General features: G+C 33.2%; 2 protein-coding genes across 2 annotated transcripts in view; both read left to right on the top strand.

The window, feature by feature from the left end:
- The window catches only part of LOC129799714 (neuroendocrine convertase 2), a 79,589-nt gene extending 67,831 nt beyond the window's left edge, over positions 1–11,758 (top strand). The window contains exon 11 of the mRNA XM_055843876.1: positions 9,350–11,758. Within this exon, the coding sequence (XP_055699851.1) occupies positions 9,350–9,508 (159 nt within the window). The 3' untranslated portion in view covers positions 9,509–11,758. The remainder of the gene's footprint in view (positions 1–9,349) is intronic.
- A 3,168-nt stretch (positions 11,759–14,926) lies between these two features.
- LOC129799717 (L-threonine ammonia-lyase-like) lies at positions 14,927–20,708 on the top strand. Its single transcript, XM_055843878.1, has 6 exons — positions 14,927–15,152; positions 15,616–15,901; positions 15,966–16,036; positions 16,295–16,508; positions 16,576–17,105; positions 20,269–20,708. Exons 2-6 carry the CDS (start codon positions 15,641–15,643, stop codon positions 20,606–20,608), a joined length of 1,416 nt encoding a protein of 471 aa, XP_055699853.1. The 5' UTR covers positions 14,927–15,152; positions 15,616–15,640; the 3' UTR covers positions 20,609–20,708.
- Positions 20,709–20,751: the final 43 nt, after the last annotated feature.

Raw genomic sequence — 20,751 nt, 5'->3', positions numbered from 1 at the left:
CCAAACAGTTTGAGATAGCGACTTATATAGTTTTCTGCGACCTAAGGTTCAGCATATGGCTTAATTCTTCAAATTTCTTATGAGGCATTTTTTTAAAGGAAATTGTGGCTTAGGATTCGATATTAAGGTCAAATAAATCTATTAAATTCTGTAAAATCATTGAATCCTTTTTTTGAAGGACCAGTGAGTCACCGGTTACATATAATTGATATAATATCGAAGATTCGAAAATCAATATAATTGATTTTCGAACAAAAATTACTTATCGGTTCATATAACTGGTTCATTACCGATTCACAACCAATTTGAACCGATTTACAAATCACTCAATGCCCAAAATACACATTAAGTGATATAATTGAATTTTCGATAAAAATTAATAATCGGTTATGAACCGGTTCATTATCGATTCCGAAGTGATTTGAATTGATTTAGTTTTATTGGGAATTCCAAGACCTTTCCAACGAGCGCAAACATTATACCATTTGGATGAGAAATACGCTCTCTAGAGCCTTTTTCATTTTTCACTTTGAAAACCCGTTATTATTAGGAATGATTCAACGGTATTTTTATATATGGACGAAATGTTCGCCTGGACAATCTCTGAAACATATTGAAAAATGAAAAAAAAATCGCCCGACTCCTTTTCGATCAATCCCAAAAAACATGATTTCGGGGGCCCCAAGTCTTTATCTCTAACCGTTTGGTCTCTAGCCGTGGTAAAGGTCGGGCGGAAGGGCAAACGGACTGACGGGCAAATAGCATAACATCATTTCTCAGAAACGTGAAGATATGTTGAGGAAATTAATCTCCTGGTGTAGAAGGTGGAAATTTTTAGGGGGTAAAACATCTAGGAATGTAGGGGAAAGTACTCTCCCTTCGAACGTTCATGCCTTCGAATAATGTGAATTTTCTTTTACTTTTTCTAAGTGGCTTACACATTTCTATTAAATATTAGCATAGCTTATTATCAATTATTCCTGTGATAATTTTGTGTAAGTCTTCTTGGAAAATCAAAGAAAATTCACATTATTCGAAGGTATGAACGTTCGAAGGGAGAGTACTTTCCCCTACTTTGTCTCTGCGGAGTTCGAGCAGTAAAAAGAGAATGAAATTTTATAGATATCGATTAAAGTAGGAAGACATTGTTCTGTTCTTAGGTCCAAATAATAAAAGGTGTAATTGGAAATACCATGGAATGTTTGTTAATCTGTTATAATGTCAATTCTACGTTTATGCACTTGTGAACTTTGTGCCCAAGATTGAACTGTTCCTTTTCCAAATATTCCAAATACAATGGAGCCACACACGCAGAATCCAGCAGTAACGTAGAATACGATTTTCCACTCGTCTTTTAATCCGTTCTGAACTATAAAACCTACCATGGATGGACTTATAATTGCAGTAATGGTTCCAATTGTGATTGATATTCCCATAATAACTGAGGCATAGTTAGGAGCAAAGTCAAGAGCGTTTGAACTAGAAAATGTAGATTGAATTATTTTTTATTATAGTTCTGGCTCAGCAATAACTTACTAATACGATGTTCTCGTAATTGCTGTAATGCCAACTGCAATAATTAGACAGCTACTAACGGCGTCGGCACTATTCATGTTGCACATGAGTAACAGAAAGAATGCAGTTCCGAGAAATCCAGAGCTAACAAAAAGTTTCCTTACTCGTTGAGTTGTAAGAATTTTTCTAGACCGAAGGTAGTCACTTAATGGACTAACAATAAAAGCTATGACAATATACAGTAAGTATGGAGCTGCTGCTCTAATACCCATTTTCTTAAAATCGAAGTTAAGTACATCTTTGAGAAAAGTCGGAACCTCTGTTACAAATATGCTGGTCGTCCAAATATCACAGAAATTGACAATTGTGACAGCAATTACAGCTGAAGAAGTGAAGATATCCTTCCAAGGACGTTGAACATTTTTCTTTTCATCTATCTTTTCTAGATTATTCTCGATATAAGCTCTTTCTTCTGGTGAAATTCGGGGATCACTTGCTGGATCTTTCTTGATAAATATCATCCATATTATATACCAAACGCAACCAAGACCTCCTGAAAAACTGACATTATTAAAAACTCAATCCATAAATCTTATGGAAAGATTCCTAACCGAAAACATAGAATATACTCTCCCAACTTAAATATTCAAGAAAGATTCCCGATAGAAGGAACGCAGCAGATATTCCTATTGCACTTCCGCTGTGAACTATCCCAGTAATTGTAGTTCTTTCATAGATTGGAGCCCAGTGTGCATATACGTCTTGAATACTTGGATAAGTAACACCCTATAAACATCAATTTTAGAAAAATGCAAGTGAAGAATAAAAATGTTAGATATAGTTACATGAAAGAGACCTATTAGGATCCTCGTAACTATTAAGGGTATAATCCCTTGTTTAGCCGCCATTGGTGAAAGTATCATTAAAATTGAACTTGCCCCTACGCCAATGCCAAAAACCTGAAAAATATTTAAAGTTCAACAAATTTCAACATTTTTTTAATGATATGATCTAAAAAAAATAGTTTAGTATATTTTTTTTAGCAAGGAGTGCTTTTAATAGACGCGCGTATCCTGTTGTTGCTCGGGATAGAGTTTCTATGATTCCACGGTTCAGGTTGAGTCCAGTTGCCGTGAGAGTATTTGGGCAGGCGAGTGGCCTTGGGGCTTCCTGAAAGTCGACAAGTAGAATACCGTAGTAAAATACCTGAGCAGATTTATACTGCTGTTCAGGTGGATACTCATTTATATATTTTATTGCAAAAATGGACCAAAAATTTCCACAATAATGCTAGCATTTAGTGTCTTCCGGTCTGAGAAAGTCATGTACCTCATAAACTTTTGTTTTACAAAGGAGAATGGGCAAAAATGTAACTCTTCCATAAGTATAGTTTTACTCTAAACATATTTAGCCAGAGTTTTTTTTTAGATAACACTGTCTTGTAGGACCTTACAATCTTCTGATACTTAAATTCTTTTAACTGCTCGAATAACTCCAAGAGTGAGCAATTTCTACTACCCAATTTTCAAGGAGAATATTTCTATACAGAACCTATTTTCGTACATGTAATTCTTTACATGAAATTTCATTTGAAGAATATTCAAGAATTTACGAGGAAAATCTAAAAAATTACAGAGATTGGACACTAACGCTAAGACTCATTACACTCAATCCCGGAATCAACGCGCGAAATGGCATTACGCATCGAGAAATTTTGCATACTCGCAGGGACTTTCTTTTGAATAAATCGGCCGTAGAACGAATTTCGCGCGGAGTAATACCAAAAGATTTAACGGTTTAATAGAAATGCATTAACAAACAGTATTTTTGGCCAGAGTCCTTCAATAAATGGTTAGAATATTTAAAAATTTTACCTTGATAAAATAAATTAGGTTTTATTCTGAAAAAAAAGCGCAGTGTTTTCAAATTTCCCGCGTCGCAAGATAGTATTCATTCAGGCGTTATTTAAAAAATGATTTCATAAATTTACTCCCAACGGTAGGCAAACTGTGCATAATTCCGTCAGGTGCATAATCCCGAAGTGCATAATGCCGGGACTGAGTGTAAAACGAAACTGTAGGGGAAACAGGGGCAGCAGTTAACACGGGATAGTTGTGAACACTGCATTTTTTTTAAATTAGATATTAAACTTTAGAGAAGGAGTCTTATATAAATTCATATAGAGAGTATAGGGCCCTTGTCCACTGAAGAAAAGGTCGACATAGGGTAAGTGTGCCAAATTCCGGACAGCTTGCAATTCCGACCACCTTTTTTATTCCTCGAAGTTCCATGAAGTTTTAGTTTTTATATAGTCTAGAGATCATACAAACAATGCAAAAGAAAAACAGAGAATGTAAATTTCGACAAACGAGATGACGAGAAACAGACATTGGAAGAAATCCCGAAGGGCAAGGAACTATGAGAATAAAGGTGGCCGAAATAGGGGACCAAGCTAGGTTTACATTTTTATTCATTTTAAAATGTACTAAGAATGATTTTAGAGAAAATAAAGACGATAAATTGTTAAGAAGTTTCCAAGCAACACTCCTTAAGAAAAAGGAATAAAAAAATCAATTTGTATTAAAAATATTACATTTCAAACTTGAGATTCGAATGTACGAACAAAAAATGTACGAAAAAATGTTTGTAAAGGAACAAAAAATGGTCAACAAATGAAAAAGTACAAACTTTTACTACTTTTTTTTGTGGGTTAAACGATTTATGAGCATTTCGTGAGTCCACAATAGGAATTCACAGACCTTTTTTCGAACGATTTTTCACAATTTTTTCTGTGTAGAGTTATCTCACAGTAGTGTAGTGGTTTTGCCCATTCTATTTTAGTTTGTAGTTTTAACACATCTGCTTGAATTTTTTATTATTAACTCTTTTTTCTTTCACTGATGGTTTTTTACACTTTTAATTAGATTAAAATTTGTAAGACATGCAGAGCATGTATATACACAAGTTTTTATTCAAAATTATTTTTATATCTGGAAGGAATATATTTTGCAGGAAAAATACTTTTCTTTTAGCGAACATTAAGTTCTGAAGATCAGCACTTTTTAGTTTTTTGCTAAGTTATATAAATATTTTGCTGAGTTTCAGCATATGGTGTTATGGTTGGTGTGTCGATTTTTTCTAGTTAACCCTTTAACGACGAGACACTTTTTACGGACTGAAAATCAACAATAAAATTTAAACTGAGAAACATAATCAATAATAAGTCTTACATCTAACCTTGGAAAATCCAACAGAGTCTGATTCGGTATATTTTGTGCTTCTATGAACGATAGGGACAAAAATAGCCCAAAAATTTACGTAATTTTTCTGACAATATTAATGAATAATATTTTTCGCTTTATTAAAAAATATTATGTATGAGTATTGTAGTTTTTATTTCCAAAAGGGTTTTGCTTAAAAAAAAATTGGCAGTATAAAAAATCAATTATGAATTTGAGAATTTAAAAATTCGCCATTTTTAAGCTTAAATATTTACTACAAAGCAAATACACTACATAGCAAATAGCTAGAGATTTGCAAAAAATATTATAGATTCTTTCAACCTTCTACTTTACAATTATGTACAGACACATTAAAAAAATAACTTTAGATAGTCAGGAAAAATTATTTTCTTTATGGGATACCGGTGTTCCAATCGTCCTTAAAGGGTTAATTTACATCAAGTCTTATTTTTCTTTTAATTGTTATCTATTATAGCATATGTAGTTCTTTATAAATGGGTAAACTTACAATATGTCCGCTAAATCGTTCAGCTAATATTCCACCAAGAACTTGAGTACAGATGTAGCCGTAGTAGATAGAGCTGAGCAATAGTCCTTGTTCTTTGGAGTTCCAATCAAACTCCTGTGTTTCAATAGTGGTTCCATTCTCCAAGACTACATTCACTTTTTGGGTCATTGCAACGATTGCAACGTTAAAGCTCACATTTGTGGTGTAGGCATTGAAGAATCCCAGAAGACTCATGGCAGTGACAATATATCTTCGAGATTTGTATAATTTCCAAGTGAATTCCATTTTCGGTAATCTATTACATTACGTCAGAAGAAAATTAATTCCAAGTTCTATATTGATTTGACAAAACTTTCACTCACATATCTTGGGTTTTAGTTGTTCCTTGAGATAAATCTTGAGTAGACTTATGGAATTTTCCAGCACTGTTACTAGAATTCATCTTGAAAGCTTGAAATAAGTCTGTAAACTACATTTAGAGACGAATATGGATGAGCGGTATGCAAAAATTTAGAATTAATTGATAATTAAAATTTTATAATTCATTTAAACTTAATGATAGGCCCAAACTTTTAGTAAACTGGTGAGATTTATAAACGACCAGTTTTAAATAAGTATAAAATCATTTTAGAGCTTATAAAGTTGTGAGGCATATAGTAAACGGATATATTGGAGTCCTAAATAAAATTAAGTATCATTACCTTTATTTATAGAAAATGATTGATTTTGGTGATGAAGATTTAAAATTAGGAAAATTTAACAGAAAAAGTGTTTCACCAAATGTTTGACAGGTTTTCCGAGAAATACTTTGGCAAAGTTCTTTCTGAATGGTGTAACATGAAGCTTTATTACAAACACAATTACATTTGAGATTATTAAAAATCTTTTTTTTTATTTTACTAAGATTACGATGGAAGTGTTTTTCTTTAATGTTCTCACATTGTAAAATAGGAAGCTTCCGGCTTACAACAACCTAACAAAAATTTTATTTTCTTAATTAACCCATTCAGATTGAAGTTTTAAAGACTTGATTTTAATTTTTTAAGTCTTTCTTTTGTGAGAGAGAATAGTAGCGTTTTAAAAGCCAAAGTGGTAGAAATACAATTAATTATATTATTCAGTCCAGAGACGCAGATTTTTTTTCATACAATGTTTTTAATAAACAAAAAAATCATACTATTGTGGTTTTTAACTTATTCAGTTAATGTACTAGAGATAATTGGTATAGAATGTTCATATTTTGGAATTAGAAAAAATAAATAACATAATTAGTAAAAATTAGTGGAAATGAATGTAAAATTATATGATTTTATCACAGCTAAATAAGACTGAAGTAAACAAATGGTTCTGTCATATTCTTCTAAGGAACTGCTCACAATGAAGTTTTAACAACGCAATTTTAATTCAAATAATATTCAAAATTGAACAGTGTTCATATCTACTAAAAAGAGTAAATATTTAGATGAAATGCATTATTCATTAAATATTCAAAGAATATTCTATAATTGTAATCAATTTATTTGTAGTTTCCGATTTCACCCACAAAGTGTCCAAAATTACAAGCTGTCCCAAATTGCAAACAATTTCCCTGAAGGGGCACGGAAAGTCGCTGTCAAATACGCGTTTTAACGGTCACTGAATTTAAATTCTTTACATTAATTTAATACAAACTCCATTGATTTCGATATGGTACCTATAAAAAAAAAAAAAACAAATTGACAATCAGAATTCAAATCAGGTGAAACTTTTAATACTAATGCCTTCGCCACACCTTTTAACTCGGTATAATTTCATGAAGACAAAATTCGCGTTGTTTTCTTTCTCAAAAGATTTGCATAAGTCGGTCTCAAAATTGGACTGAACTAAATTTAATTTGGTTTGATGTTTAAAAGAAAAAGAGTTCAAATGAGTAGGAGAAACATATACAAAACTTTTAAGAAGGAAAAGAAGGTGAATTTTTACTTTATAAAATTTTCCTGATCTAAAAGGTGTGCCGGAGCCATATTGGAATTTATGTAGGATTAAATCGTACTTTGAATCAAATGCCTGCATTTTCTCACAAATCTTCATAGTGACGATATTAATTTTCATTTAATTCGTTCATAATGTATATAAATATACAGAAAACAGCACAGAAATAGGTATGATTTTCAATTATTCACAACACGGATTTTTTAACATAACCCCACAAATGACATTTTGAATTTAACCATCGTTCGAATTTGAAAGACTCTACTTTAACCAAGGGGGAGATATTTGGGTGAAAATGTGTACACCACTTCCAATTTGTATGGAAGAGACCTTCGCACTTCCAGAACTTCGCAACACTCTCGAGAATGCAATACTTCCAGCACTTCTTGCACTTCATGCACCTCTTATGCTTAGAAATTAATGTATAATTTATTTATTATGATGAAAAACCTAATTAAGGAAATTCTAAAAAAATCTCAAGAAATTTATTTTTACACATATTTTTTAAAATTTTGCTTATATTTTGAATTTCTTGCGCCAGATATTCTTGCATACTTTCAATATTTTAATATTATCTGCGTTTTACGAAGGGGTATTAACATATTTTGAATTTTCCTAAGAAGCTGTGAAGCTACTTTTAGAAAAATACGTATTGTCGTTTGTAATTTTTGAAACTATGCTGGAGAGTCTTTAAGAGTTAAAAAGTACGAATGCAACAACTAATTCAGCACTTCAGATGAATCTTCACATTTTATTGAGCTTGATTCTCTCTCTGGTTTCAAAATCCTTTAAAATTAAAAAATTTTGCACTCTTGGGAAAAGTTTTAGATGATTGCTAATCAAATTTTGCAACAAGCTTTTTTTCCAGGATCTTTTTCGCTATTGTTGTATTAGATCAATTCCTCATCACCTGTCGCCAATCGATCCGCAAAAAAGATTTTTTTATCGCAACATATCAAGAGAAAAATGGTCACAATCATAAAGTTATGCTTTTTCCTTTAAGTGAAAGAATGTGGCACCTACGTGCCGAGCTTTTAAACACATCCAAGCCTTTCTACATAGCGAAATACGATCTAATTATTGTTTTCCGACATTTTAACAGTTTCTTCAATTGCTATCCATAAATTTTCTTCTACTAGGATTCTCACAATATTGGCATCAATATTAGAGACCCTTTAAAATGAAATTGATATTTTGAAGAATAAATTCCTATTTCTAAATTTTCAAAGCCACTTTTCAATAATCATTAAAGCAAGGACAAAATCTAAATAAACCCCCAAAATGTTTCTTTAATAGAAGTACATCACTTACTTAGACCTTTCCAAAATTAGTCTAGCATTTCATATTACAATTGCACCTTTTCGTTCCTCATTTTGAAATAGTCCTCAAAAACACAAATCTACTTTTTTGAAGAATACTTTTGGCATCGAAGAGATATAATACACTAAAACCTTTCCAGTAAATGCAAACAGGTAAACAAAAAATGGTACAGGTAACCTATGGGATACCGCTTAATGACATTCGCGAAAAAGTCCCACGAATACGATAAATTAGAAAAAAATTATATCAAATTGATTGAAAGTCAATTGCAATGCTATGTCATTATTTGCGAGCCACTACATGAATTTGTAATTCATGCAAAAATTAAGGAAAATTATTGTTCAACTGTAAATTTTCCTTGGAAAAATTACGACACAAATTAAACTATAATAAGTTTGAGCGTATTTGCTCCATTTAATTGTAATAGCCGAACTTGAAAATTTCAACAAACTTTTTCAAATTATACTGTCTCTCGAATTAAAAATCTCAACTAAAACTAACGTAGTCTGAAAAAATCGTAATTAGGCAAAAAAACTTTATATTTGAACACTTCCACTTCCAAAGACTTCCAAGCACTGCATTTTCGCCTGTACACCACTTCCGACCCTAAATCTCCCCCTTGACTTTAACTAAAAATCCATTCCCGACATCAATTGCGTAGAAATAAATTATTCAAATTCGTCTATTTTTTGATTAATACGGTAAGCGATGGTACGAATGGTTTAAGATAAAACTCATTTCCAAAAAGATTTTTTTTTAATATTTTAATAACTAAAGCTCAATCTTTTTTCAGGCTCGATTTAATTCTCAACAGCCACGAATGGGATTCGTTAAGGAATGGTCTCTGGTTCTGCATGGTACAAAAGAGGCTCCATATCGGTCTCTTGTGCCCGGATCTCCACACTCAAAGCTGGCGATCGTCAAGAAAGCTCACGAAGAACGCAAGATGTAAACAAGTTTTAAGTTGACGAGAGGCTGTGGATTTATTTTCATTTTTTTCCATTTCCCACCAGCAAATTTCCTTTTCGCTTCCTCAGACCTTTCACCCCACCAAAAAAAAACGTATTTTATTTATTTATTTTTTAATTTCCGCAAGAATTTTCCAAAAATGATGGTGCATTTCTCTGTGACACACAAAGTTTCCTTTCCCATTAAAACAAAACTCTTCAAATTTATACGATGAGTAATAAAGTACCTTTCGAACTTCAAGTCAGTAAAGATGATAGTGTTGGAAAAAAAATATAAATGTTGATGATGTTAGACCACTGCTATTGGCTCATTGCTAAAATTCAATTCCGAGGGAGGATAGAAAAATGAATATCTGTGAAAAAAAATCTCGTGGAGAGAACTAAAAAAGAAAATCAATTTTGTGTGCTAAAAAAAAGTGAAAAAATAAACTTCAGAGAGGGAATTATTCTTGCGCACATAATAAATAAAATTAACATGGGAGAAAAAAAATCTATTTATGTAGATCTTGAGAAAAAAGAAACTAAATTAAAAAAGTAGTGAGTGAAAATGTAGAAAAAAAAACTTACACCAAAAATTGGGAGGAGGGGAGGGACAAATGTTCCGGTCAATGTCCAAAGAGAAAATGAGAAAAAGAAAAAAAGAAACACTGAAAGTAATTCTTCACCTATTAAAGAAAATCATATTATTAAATATTAAAAGGACTTATACATAAAGTGAGAAAAGAGATAAAAAAAATTGTATAATTATTATATTTATATACACTATTATAAACGTAGTATAAATACCACTGTTCTTTATTAAACAACCAGAAAAAATGGGTCAGAAAATCCTTAATTAAATGAAAAAAAAAATACTGTATTAAAAAATATAAGAATAAAAAGGGGGGAGTCTCTGATTGCACTATCACAGGATCACAGGAGAAATTCATCTAAAGAAAAGTATAATCGATCTTAGACAGAGAAATATTTTTTAGTGGAAGTGGGAGAAAATTCAATTTCCTATAGGAAAGTCTAATGAACTTTACTTATATACAACAATTAATAGAATTTTACCTAGTAGTAAAAAAAAAGAAAATAAGAACATCAGGAGGAAAAATAAGTTAAATTTATTATCAATAACCATTAGAAAAAAGAGATACACATATTCATATTGTATTCGCTAGAGAAGAATGACAAAAAAAAACCTTTTAAATATATTTATTGTTTCAATCAAAAAGAACGGGTAGAGAAAAGTCCAGCCAAAATGAAAAGTTACTGAAGCACGAGTTTTCAAGCACGAAGAAATCCTTTTAATATTGCAACAATAAATATATTAATTCTACTCTTTAAGAAAAAAAAATTAAAAAAATATATGCTAAATAAAAGAAAATCTAGCTAAATATTGTTTCTTTGATATGTTTCTTTTCCTCTTTAACATCATAAAATAATTTATTCTTGACACAATACACAGTATTTACATTGATGATCTTCTACTAAAAGAAAATATTGAAAGTTATTGACGATGATGGAATACAATTATAAAATTATTATACATACAAGGGAAGTAAACAAATTAAATATTATGTGTAAAATAAAAAATTAAAAGAAAACTGTTGCAAAAGTTATTATTAATATTTTAATTTCACAATTTATTAAGCTTTGTGATACTGAAAGTTATCAGAAATTATAATTTTTAATAACTGTTTACTAAACAATTAATTATGTTTTATCTTCTCTTTGTTAACTTTCGACTGCTAAACACAAATTTTATCTAGTTTTTTGCGGTATTCGGGGGGCCAAAGACCATCAAATTTTCATTTAAAGTTACCAAAAAATCGCAAAATACAAATATAAGCATTGTACGATTGTTCTGACCACAAAAACAAGGAATTTCAATTGATAAAATTGAATTATATACAAATTTCTAGCACAACACCAGGTTGACAAGAAACAAGAAGAATATTGACTAAAAACAGCAAAAGATGGCAATTAAGAATAAATGAAGATCTTAAAGGAAATAGGCAGAGTTGTTCCAAGTTAGCATTTCTTTTTTTTTAGAGAGAGATATGGAGAGAATTTATACAGATGAAAAAAAAAGTTATTTAAAAAAAAATTATTGTGTGAAATATTCTCTATTGGAAAATATTAAATGAAGTATTTTTTCAGACTACCACCATTGTATAGTGAAGAGAGAGAGAGAGAGGATAAATAAAGGATATAAAATTATGATAATATATTTAAATTCATGCTCAAAATCTTACGTATTTTCTCATCGATGTTGGACCCAGACGGAGTGATTTTTTTTTCATAACAATCCACTGAGAAAAGTCTACGGAAGAAATTGTATTTTTAATCGAATCTACAACGCAAAATTAAATTTCTAGATGATTGTGCACTTTCATATTAATGGCAATTCTCATAGATTATAAGAGAATTGGTAGTTTTGGTGACGCTTTATCTAACTATAAAAATTTTGAATCAAAAGAGATGGCAAAGCGTCCCAACTTAGTGGAATGCTCGAACTCATGAGAAAGTCCCCTCCGTTAGCATATTTTTTAATATTGTTTATAGACAATACGAAAGCCATGAAAATTATGGGGGGGGTCGTTGAAGACCGGAAGTTAATATCTCTTACCGTTTAACCTTTAGATCGGGAACCAACTTAAGGCCTCGACCGCCTCGACAGACTTGAGGATTAGCCGAGAGACGGCTTAGCGTAATTTTATATTCGAAATAATGATTAAACTATATTTCCATAATTTTCCACTAAGTCGTAAGTGTGTCTAAGGCATTAGGGTCAAGAATAAAAAAACAGAAAAAATATTCAAAAATCGGTACTTAACCGGTTCATTCTCGATGACGACCGATACAGCCGGGTTCAAAATTTCAATACCTTTCCAAGGAATCAAAAGTTAACCAAATCGCTTGAAAAATAGCCTCTTCAAAGTGGTTTACCTTTCACCTTCAATAATAATTCAAAATGGAGAATTTTCCGGTCATAGGTATGTTTGGACGAAATGTTCTCCTGGACTACCTCTAAAACATATCCGAAAATCGTTTAAAAACATGGTTTTGGAGGCGTTGGAGGGGGGTCGGTGGAAAAGAAAAAAAAAACGTCTGGGGATATTGTTGTTTTATTGGGGGTCATTGAAGATCGGAAATTGATGCCTTTTACCGTTTAAGCTTCAGGACGGTGACAATTTGAAAACAGCTAAAGGTAGACGATAATATAACTGCTCTCTCTTTGAGTTCGAGCAGTAACATGATAAGAATAATTAAGCTTCTAGATGGAATATCAAAGATAATGTATGGGCGAACCTGGGGCATAATATGGCGAAACGGATAAAACATATATTTCATTGCAAGCTTCTAGAAAACATGAGATAATAGGTTCAGAATTTTCTCATGAGAATTTAACCGTTCTATAACATAGACCAATATCCTCTATCTCGAAGGCGAATGTGCATAAAATTACTCCAGAAAGTATTTACAGGCATTTTAATTCGCTTTATAATAGATTTTTCGTAAATGGAAGAAATGTCGACCTGATGAATTTTTATATAAAATGTATTTCTCTTCAATTTTATTGCAGACAATTTTTATTTATTTCAACGAGAAATGTGCTTTTTAGATAATTCTTCTAGAGCTGGATGAACCAGGTACTTTTATACGTGTCTGACTCAGCAGTACAGATTTTTAGCTGGTATTTTTTTTATAATCACCTGCTCTGTACCTTGTGCACTTTTTTTTACACCAAGTAAACATTATCGGTAAAACAATTTCGCAAAATCCTAATAAGTCAACATAATTTAATATCTCCAGGTATTTGTCATCAATCAATTTAAAAAAAAGGTAAGATAGTAAGGTGTTAACGGTGTCATTAAAGACGTAGAGCTCAATATGATTAAGTCTTGTTCAGTCCCTTGTTTAAAATTTTGAATAAGATTTTTGGAATTAATAAAGGCGCATGTTTTTTAATTTATTTCAAAGTTAAAACGTAAGTTTAAGTCACTTTAGTAAATTGAACTGAAATTAGTTAATAGGGTTTTTTTGAATGACAAGGTCAAAAAATTGATTTTTATTTTTCAAAGTTTTTTTTTTTTTGAAGATACAGAGACAAATTACAAGAGCGCCAAGTAAGTGTGCGAGCATATTTGATTTTGTATCGACTAGATTAATTCTAAGTTATTCAAAGAAATTCTCGACAAGGTAAACAATCACTAAAAAAACATGGGATTCTTAAGAAACTTGTTAATGTTAAGAAAAATTGTTTTGCATTATTTCATATTTTTGATGAAAATATTTGATGTTATTCAATGAAAGTCCATTTCATAATTAACTAAATTTTATTGTGATATCATCCTTAATAAGATTTTCTAACAAATTAAATTAAAAGCGGATGTGGCTAAAAGAGCTTACTTTTTTCGGCTGTGTATGTACTTTTGGCCATTCATTTTCCCATATATTTTATACGTGGCGCACCTCGCGGATTTCAGTAAAAACAATCGTGACTTTTGACTGATTTTTACATCAAATAGAAAATATGCAAAAAGTCGTTTAAAATACTCTAATAATCACATAAAATTGGTGTTAAATAAGAATAGGACTTGTGCTGTGTATTTGTGAAAGTTTTCGAGAGCTATTTCTACTATTATTTTATTAAAATTCTATTGGAAACAAGTGGCCAAAAGTGCTTGCACACAATGGCCAAAAGTACTTACAAAGTGGCCAAAAGTACTGAAACATGCATAGTTGCATAAAATGCATTTTTCACTAAAATATCCAAAAAATTTTGGGAATTCTCTTGGATTATTAAGAAAAATCGACTTTAAGATATATTTGTACAAAATTTCATTTTATTTAAATAAAGATTATAAAAATTACAAGCACATGAAACCTTAAAGTGGCCAAAAGTACTTACTCCACCCTATAAGAGAAATTAGTACACATGTAATCGTACTTATAAGTACGAGTATTATGTTATATCTTTTATCGAATTATTAGTCTTTTTTGCATTGTTCGTTTTACGATATTTCACATTCGAATCCAAACTTGTTCTGCTTTTAATTATTCTATTAATTATAAGGTTGTTACCCTATCTTGAGAGTCTTTTCTTATAATACCTTGCTCATTTCATGAGGCTTATTTGTTAAAAAAAAAATATTCAGAAATACGTGTATATACACGAGTATACACACGTGTACATATGAGCAGCTACCTTATGGGCTTTTGAATAATTCTGAAGGGGTTATTTGAACTCCTCGGTAGGTAACAGATTTATCATTGAATTACCTAATAATAATCAAATTTTACAGCCCCATCAGCTGTTCTGTACACGCCTTTTTTGGGATTTGCTTCAGTTTAATTTTATCAATAAATGTTACGTATTTTGCAGATGTGATAAGAGTAGCTGTAAACAGAGATGATCCCGTGCTAGCAAATCCACACTTAATATATCATCATACGGCTGAGAGAGAGGCATTCCCTTGTGATCTCTCGTTTGGGACAGTCGCAAAGTGGCTTTCTCATCGATAAGGTTCGATTCAATTGGCTCATCTTTGAAGTTTTCATCTGTGAAAAGTGTAATTTTTGAAGAAAGTGATTTTGTGTTTTTAGTGAGATTCGACGGTTTTTGTACATAAATTAAAAGTAAGTGCTAGAAACATTTTTTGCCTTAAACATCCTGCTAAATACATACAACCTTTCACCGTAATTTTTGTTCTCTCGATCATTTCATATGAGCAAAAAAACAATTTGGTGTGATAAGGAATATTTGGGCACAGAGTTGACCACCAAAAACATGTTTACGAGACAAGTTTTATCATCGTACTTCTTTGCTTATTGTCTCTGAAGACCTCAAGATTTTTTTTTCATCTTTTTTATTGTCCTGCCCTAAGCAACAGTCTTCATGATGATAAAAAATAAATATTCTGTGTTCTCCTTTTCCGGACTTTTGAACTCAATTGCACATTTCCTTATCACTTCAATTGTCCAACACTCCGAGATAGAAAAAAAATGAAGATTTATGTAAATAAAATAGTCATGAGCAATTCGAGAGATAACTGCAGTTTAATCGCATTTTTCCTCATTATGTACCATTGATCTCTCGTAGTATTTCTTGTGCCCTTTTGATTGCAATGACATCGTTTACGGAGCCTGAAAATGGGGAGGTGATAACTGTGAAGAAGGTAGATCAGATCGCAAATGGACATATAAACGGACATGAAAATGGTATAAATGGAAACCAGCAAATTGAATTTACTGAGGAGGACTTTGAAATAATCGAAGATGTTGAGGATCCCTACTGTATTGCTGAGAATCCAGTCAAAGTGTGCTTTCAAGACATCACTTCGGCAGCTTTTCTCATCAAGAATGGCATTCAGAATACCCCATGTCAGGTTAGTGTGAAAATATCAAGAACAGAGTTTCATCAGTTCAAGAGAATTTTTAATTAAATTCCAGAAATCTCACTTGTCCGAGATGACTGGAATGGATCTCTATCTCAAGAAAGAATTCCTCCAATTTACAGGCAGGTTAGTATTACAAAAAACAATTCTAATCTCTAATCGCGAAAGCTCTCTAATAAAATTATAGCTTCCGCGTGAAATTTAAACCTATTGTTTGTACACTAAATCGATGTGTAATTAATCAATTATCACCTTAGGAGAAGTGGATGATTGCGAATGTGTAAATCATCTATGATATCGCGCCTTCAGATTTATTGCGTCCAAACCATTCGAGTGTCTAAAAATAACACATCTCTGACTTTAATCATTTCACTAATAACGCAGCTTTAAGGAACGTGGAGCACGCTACGCACTCCTCATGCTCTCTGAAGAACAGAAGCGTATTGGCGTTATCTCGGCATCTCTGGGCAATCATGCTCAGGGCCTCAGTTACCATGCTAACCGTTTGGGGATTCCTGTAACAGTAGTGATGCCCACTGCGGCTCCAATCATGAAGATCCAGAAGTGCCGGAACTATGGTGCTAATGTTATTGTCAAGGTATGATAAAAATCGGTTACGTCTCTTCTTTTTTTTTGTTGATCCCAAGATTAACCTCTATATTTAGGGAGACAATATGTCTGAAGCAAAGAAGATCGCAATGTCCATCGCAAAGCGACGTGGCTATGTCTATGTTAATGGCTACGATCATCCTCACATAATGGCAGGTCAGGGAACAATTGGCCTCGAGATCATAGAACAGATGGGACAACCTGATGCTGTAGTTGTTCCAGTTGGTGGTGGAGGACTTATAGCTGGTGTAGCAACTGCTATCAAGGCAATTTCACCCCGAACAAAAATAATTGGGGTTGAATCGGACAAATGTCCGAGTTTCTCCCGAGCCATGGAACATGGCGGACCTATCTTAACTCCAAACATGGCTACTCTAGCCGATGGCCTAGCAGTTCCAACTGTAGGCTATAATGCATTTGCAACGGCAGTTCCTCTATTAGACAAGATGGTAGTGGTTAGGGAAGAATGGATTGCACTAGCTATTTTGCGTCTCGTTGAACAGGAGAAGTGTGTTGTGGAAGGGGCAGGCGCAGCTGGACTAGCAGCAATTTTTGCAGGACATCTTAACGAGTACAGGGGCAAAAAGTTAGTAGAAATTTATATTTAATATATTCGAGTGCTATTAGGTGAGATTCTTAACAATCTCACCTACTATAATCCTAACAAAATTTCATGTCGTCCGATCGACCTCAAATTTGGCCAAAATGTGTTTCGCCACTTCCTGATTCCGAATATATATGTGGCTAAGTTACGTTCCCGGCCGGCCGGCCGGCCGGCCGCTCTTTGGAGCTTAATAGCTCCTAAACTAAAAAAGATATCGACTTGCGGTTTTCGGCAAAGGTTATATATCGGGTGAAAATTGCAACTTGGTGCATAGACCCCCCACCCCCCACCCCTCCTTCCGCCATTTTGAAGACCCCCCTTTTTTTGTTTTCTCAATAGCTCCGCCCCTATGGCATTCAGCGGACTCAAATTTTAGTATGTTATAGCTGGGCCTTAGAGCTTTCCATCAATACCAAACTTAAGGTCCCCCGACCCCCCTGACCCGAGCTATAAGGGTCCAAAAAAAATTTCTTAAAATGGCCATTACTCCGGTTCTAATTGTCAGAATTTAAAAAGTGAGGGCTTTTTGGAAAGCTCTCGTGAAATTCCACTTCCCCTTCTAACATCGCAAGTTCATAAAACCACCGCTAGGGGCGCTTTTTTTAAAAAGAAAATTTTTAAATCTTAAAAGTTAAATAACTCAAAAATTCCATTGTGCATCGGGCTGAAAATTTAGTATGTTGTAGCCGTTGATTATACCTATCAAACAAAAAAAACCTTAAGTCGATCTAAAACCCCTGACCCGAGCTATAAGGGGTCAAAGTTCGAACATTGACCGGCCTCTATCTCCGGTTCTAATTAACATAGCGACCTAAATTTTACCTTTTTGGTTTCGTCTCGATGAGCACTTTCAGATGGAAGTTCAAAAAGTCACCATAGGTGGCGCTGTGATAGCGTCAAAATTCATCGAAATTCAAAGTCACTTTTCTCAAAAACGGCATTGTGCAAGTTAATGAAATTTTAGTATGTTGTAGTCCAGTCTAGGACGTTTCCAAAATGGTGCGTATGCGCGCTGTGGTTTCAATAGAACCGGAGATATGAGGGGTCAAAGTTCACAAAATTCAAAAAATCATATCTCCGGTTCTATGTGACCGATTTTGATGAATGAGGGCTTAAACGAAAGATCTCACCAAATGCTACAACTTTCTAGAATATTTGAACTTCGTGGGACCAACACCAGGGGCGCCACAGTCGAAAAACCAATTTCAATATCACATAACCTCAATTATCTCGACTGTCGCTGAACCGATTTTGATGATTACTTCAACATAATTGTAGAGCACATTTGTCTCTACATTTCGTCCATACATCATTTTCCACTCAGACTACGCTATCACTCCGATTTTGCCGTTTAAGTGTGAAAAAAATGATTTTTCCCATAATAACGCTTTGAAACCACTCAGATGCCAATTTGACTGCCTCTACTCGACCAAGACACTTAAAATAGGGTTTTAAATGGAAAGTCCCACAAAATACAACAATTCTTTGATATAGTTGAAGTTCAACAAATGACTACTTGGGGAACTCTGGATGAAAAAAAACGAGTTAAGAAACAAAAAACCTCGATTATCTTGAGTTCTCAGTAATCGATGAGATCATGTTCTATGGGAAAATTATAGAGAACATTCTGGTCTACATTTCACCCATATAACACTTTTCTCTCAGTTCATCCAAATCCTTGATATTTTGGTTTAAATACAAAATTTGTATAATTTCACGAATTTTATTCAAGATAACTGAATGGCGTCTCCCAACTTCAGCTCTAAATCAAATTTGCATGCACTCCGAGTTAGCTCACGTTAAGAATCTCACCTACATAAGCCGGTTAGGATTATCTGTCCCTTTTGTACTGCAGTTGTTAGCTTTTCGAACTAGGATTATTTAGTGCTTGCGATGTTTCCTAATGAGATCATCCAAATCGGTTAAGAAACATCATTTTTGATGCGAAAGACTTTATCCTCCATGGGCTAGTCCTCGGCGAGTGGCCTTCAAAGTTGAAGCCAATTTCTTACTTTCACATACAAATGCGTATGGGAATTTTTCTGCACTCGTGGTCGTTATGCTAAATATTTAAAAAGTGAGAAGTTTTTCCGTATTATAAGATACCTTTCCGTATGGAGGGATAAATATATTAAATTTTTGTTTAAATAAAGTTTTTCCTTGGGGCACTGTGAGCTGAGTCCGAGATCAATTTAGGAATTGGCTTCAAATAGCTCCATGAGTCCATGAGTGACTTTGCCCCCTTCCTGTTTGTAAGCTTTTCTTTAATTCTAAAACTTAAGAGTGGTCTTTAGCGATCCGATCTATCATGATCGGTGAGAACCATTCTTACACATTAGAATTAAAGAAATGTTTATGAACAGGAGGGTGCAAAGATTGGTGCAAAGATGAACTATGGGCTGGACTAAGGCGAAACTTATTACTGGTCACTGTTTATTTAATTTGACGATTATTATGGTTTACAAAAAAAAGCCATGGATAATACCAAGCGAACACTATTTTAACAAGGAAATGCATATACGATAGGGTCCCTTTTTGCTTTGAAAGTCTTAATTATCTTGTACAAAGTAGGGTAGACTAGGGCAAATTTGTAAATCGTGAATTTCAATATTCTATATTTTCGGTAATTTCCGACGATTAATTCAATAGGTGTGGAAACCGGTGAACGTCGGGTAAGAAGAAGCAAAGAAAATTCTCAAATTCTTCCCAAAGCTTTCGGCTCGGACTCCAAGCCTTCCTCAGTGGTCAAATTTTTAGTCTTTTCTTGCAGTCTTTTCTTTGTGAGACTACTCACAAAGTAGTCTCACAAAGAAATATTAAGAAAGACACACAAAAAGAGAGAAAAATTGCTAAAATTTTAAAAATAAGTAAAAAATTAAGTGCAGTGCCTCAAATCCCATGCCCTGTGAACAAAAAAGACCATTTGACAAAGCAAGAAAAGACTAAAAATTTGACCACTGAGGAAGGCCTGGAGTCCGAGCCGAAAGCTTTGGGAAGAATTTGAGACTCTTCTTTGCTTCTTCTTACCCGACGCTCACCCGTTTCCACACCTATTCTATATTTTCTTTTTATGAATTGGGCTGAACCTCTTTGAAGATTACTTAGGAGAGAAACTTTACTTAATTGAATTTTCTTATTTCCCCAGAGTTGTCCTTCTCTTATGTGGTGGCAATATTGACACTACTATCTTTGGGAGATGTTTAGAACGTGGCCTGGCCGCTGAAGGACGTCTACTTCGCTTTGTCGTCACGGTTAGTGACCGTCCAGGAGGAATCTCTGAGCTCTGTCGTGAACTCGCTGCATTGGGCGTTTCAATAAAGGACATTATGCATGAGAGAGCCTGGCTCAGGGATATTTACAGCGTGGAAGTGAAAGTTGTGTGCGAAACTAGTGATTGGGCTCATTCTGAGCAACTGAGAAGAATCCTTACTGAAAAATATAGCCATGTTGTCTTCAACGACGTCCCAATGGCAATTGCAAATTAAATTTAGAATTCCTTACGAGACCATTCTTACAATATTCTCTTGAAAAGAAGATATGTTGTAATGTGACATGCAAATATATGTATTTTATTCTTTTAGACAATCAGTGATGTAATTTTATTTAGCTTATTGCACCTGCGAGCTTT

Source organism: Phlebotomus papatasi, chromosome 1, assembly GCF_024763615.1.
Source record: "Phlebotomus papatasi isolate M1 chromosome 1, Ppap_2.1, whole genome shotgun sequence".
Classification (NCBI taxonomy): domain Eukaryota; kingdom Metazoa; phylum Arthropoda; class Insecta; order Diptera; family Psychodidae; genus Phlebotomus; species Phlebotomus papatasi.
The sequence above is the reverse complement of the archived record's forward strand: the minus strand, read 5'-3'. Positions and strand labels throughout refer to the sequence as shown.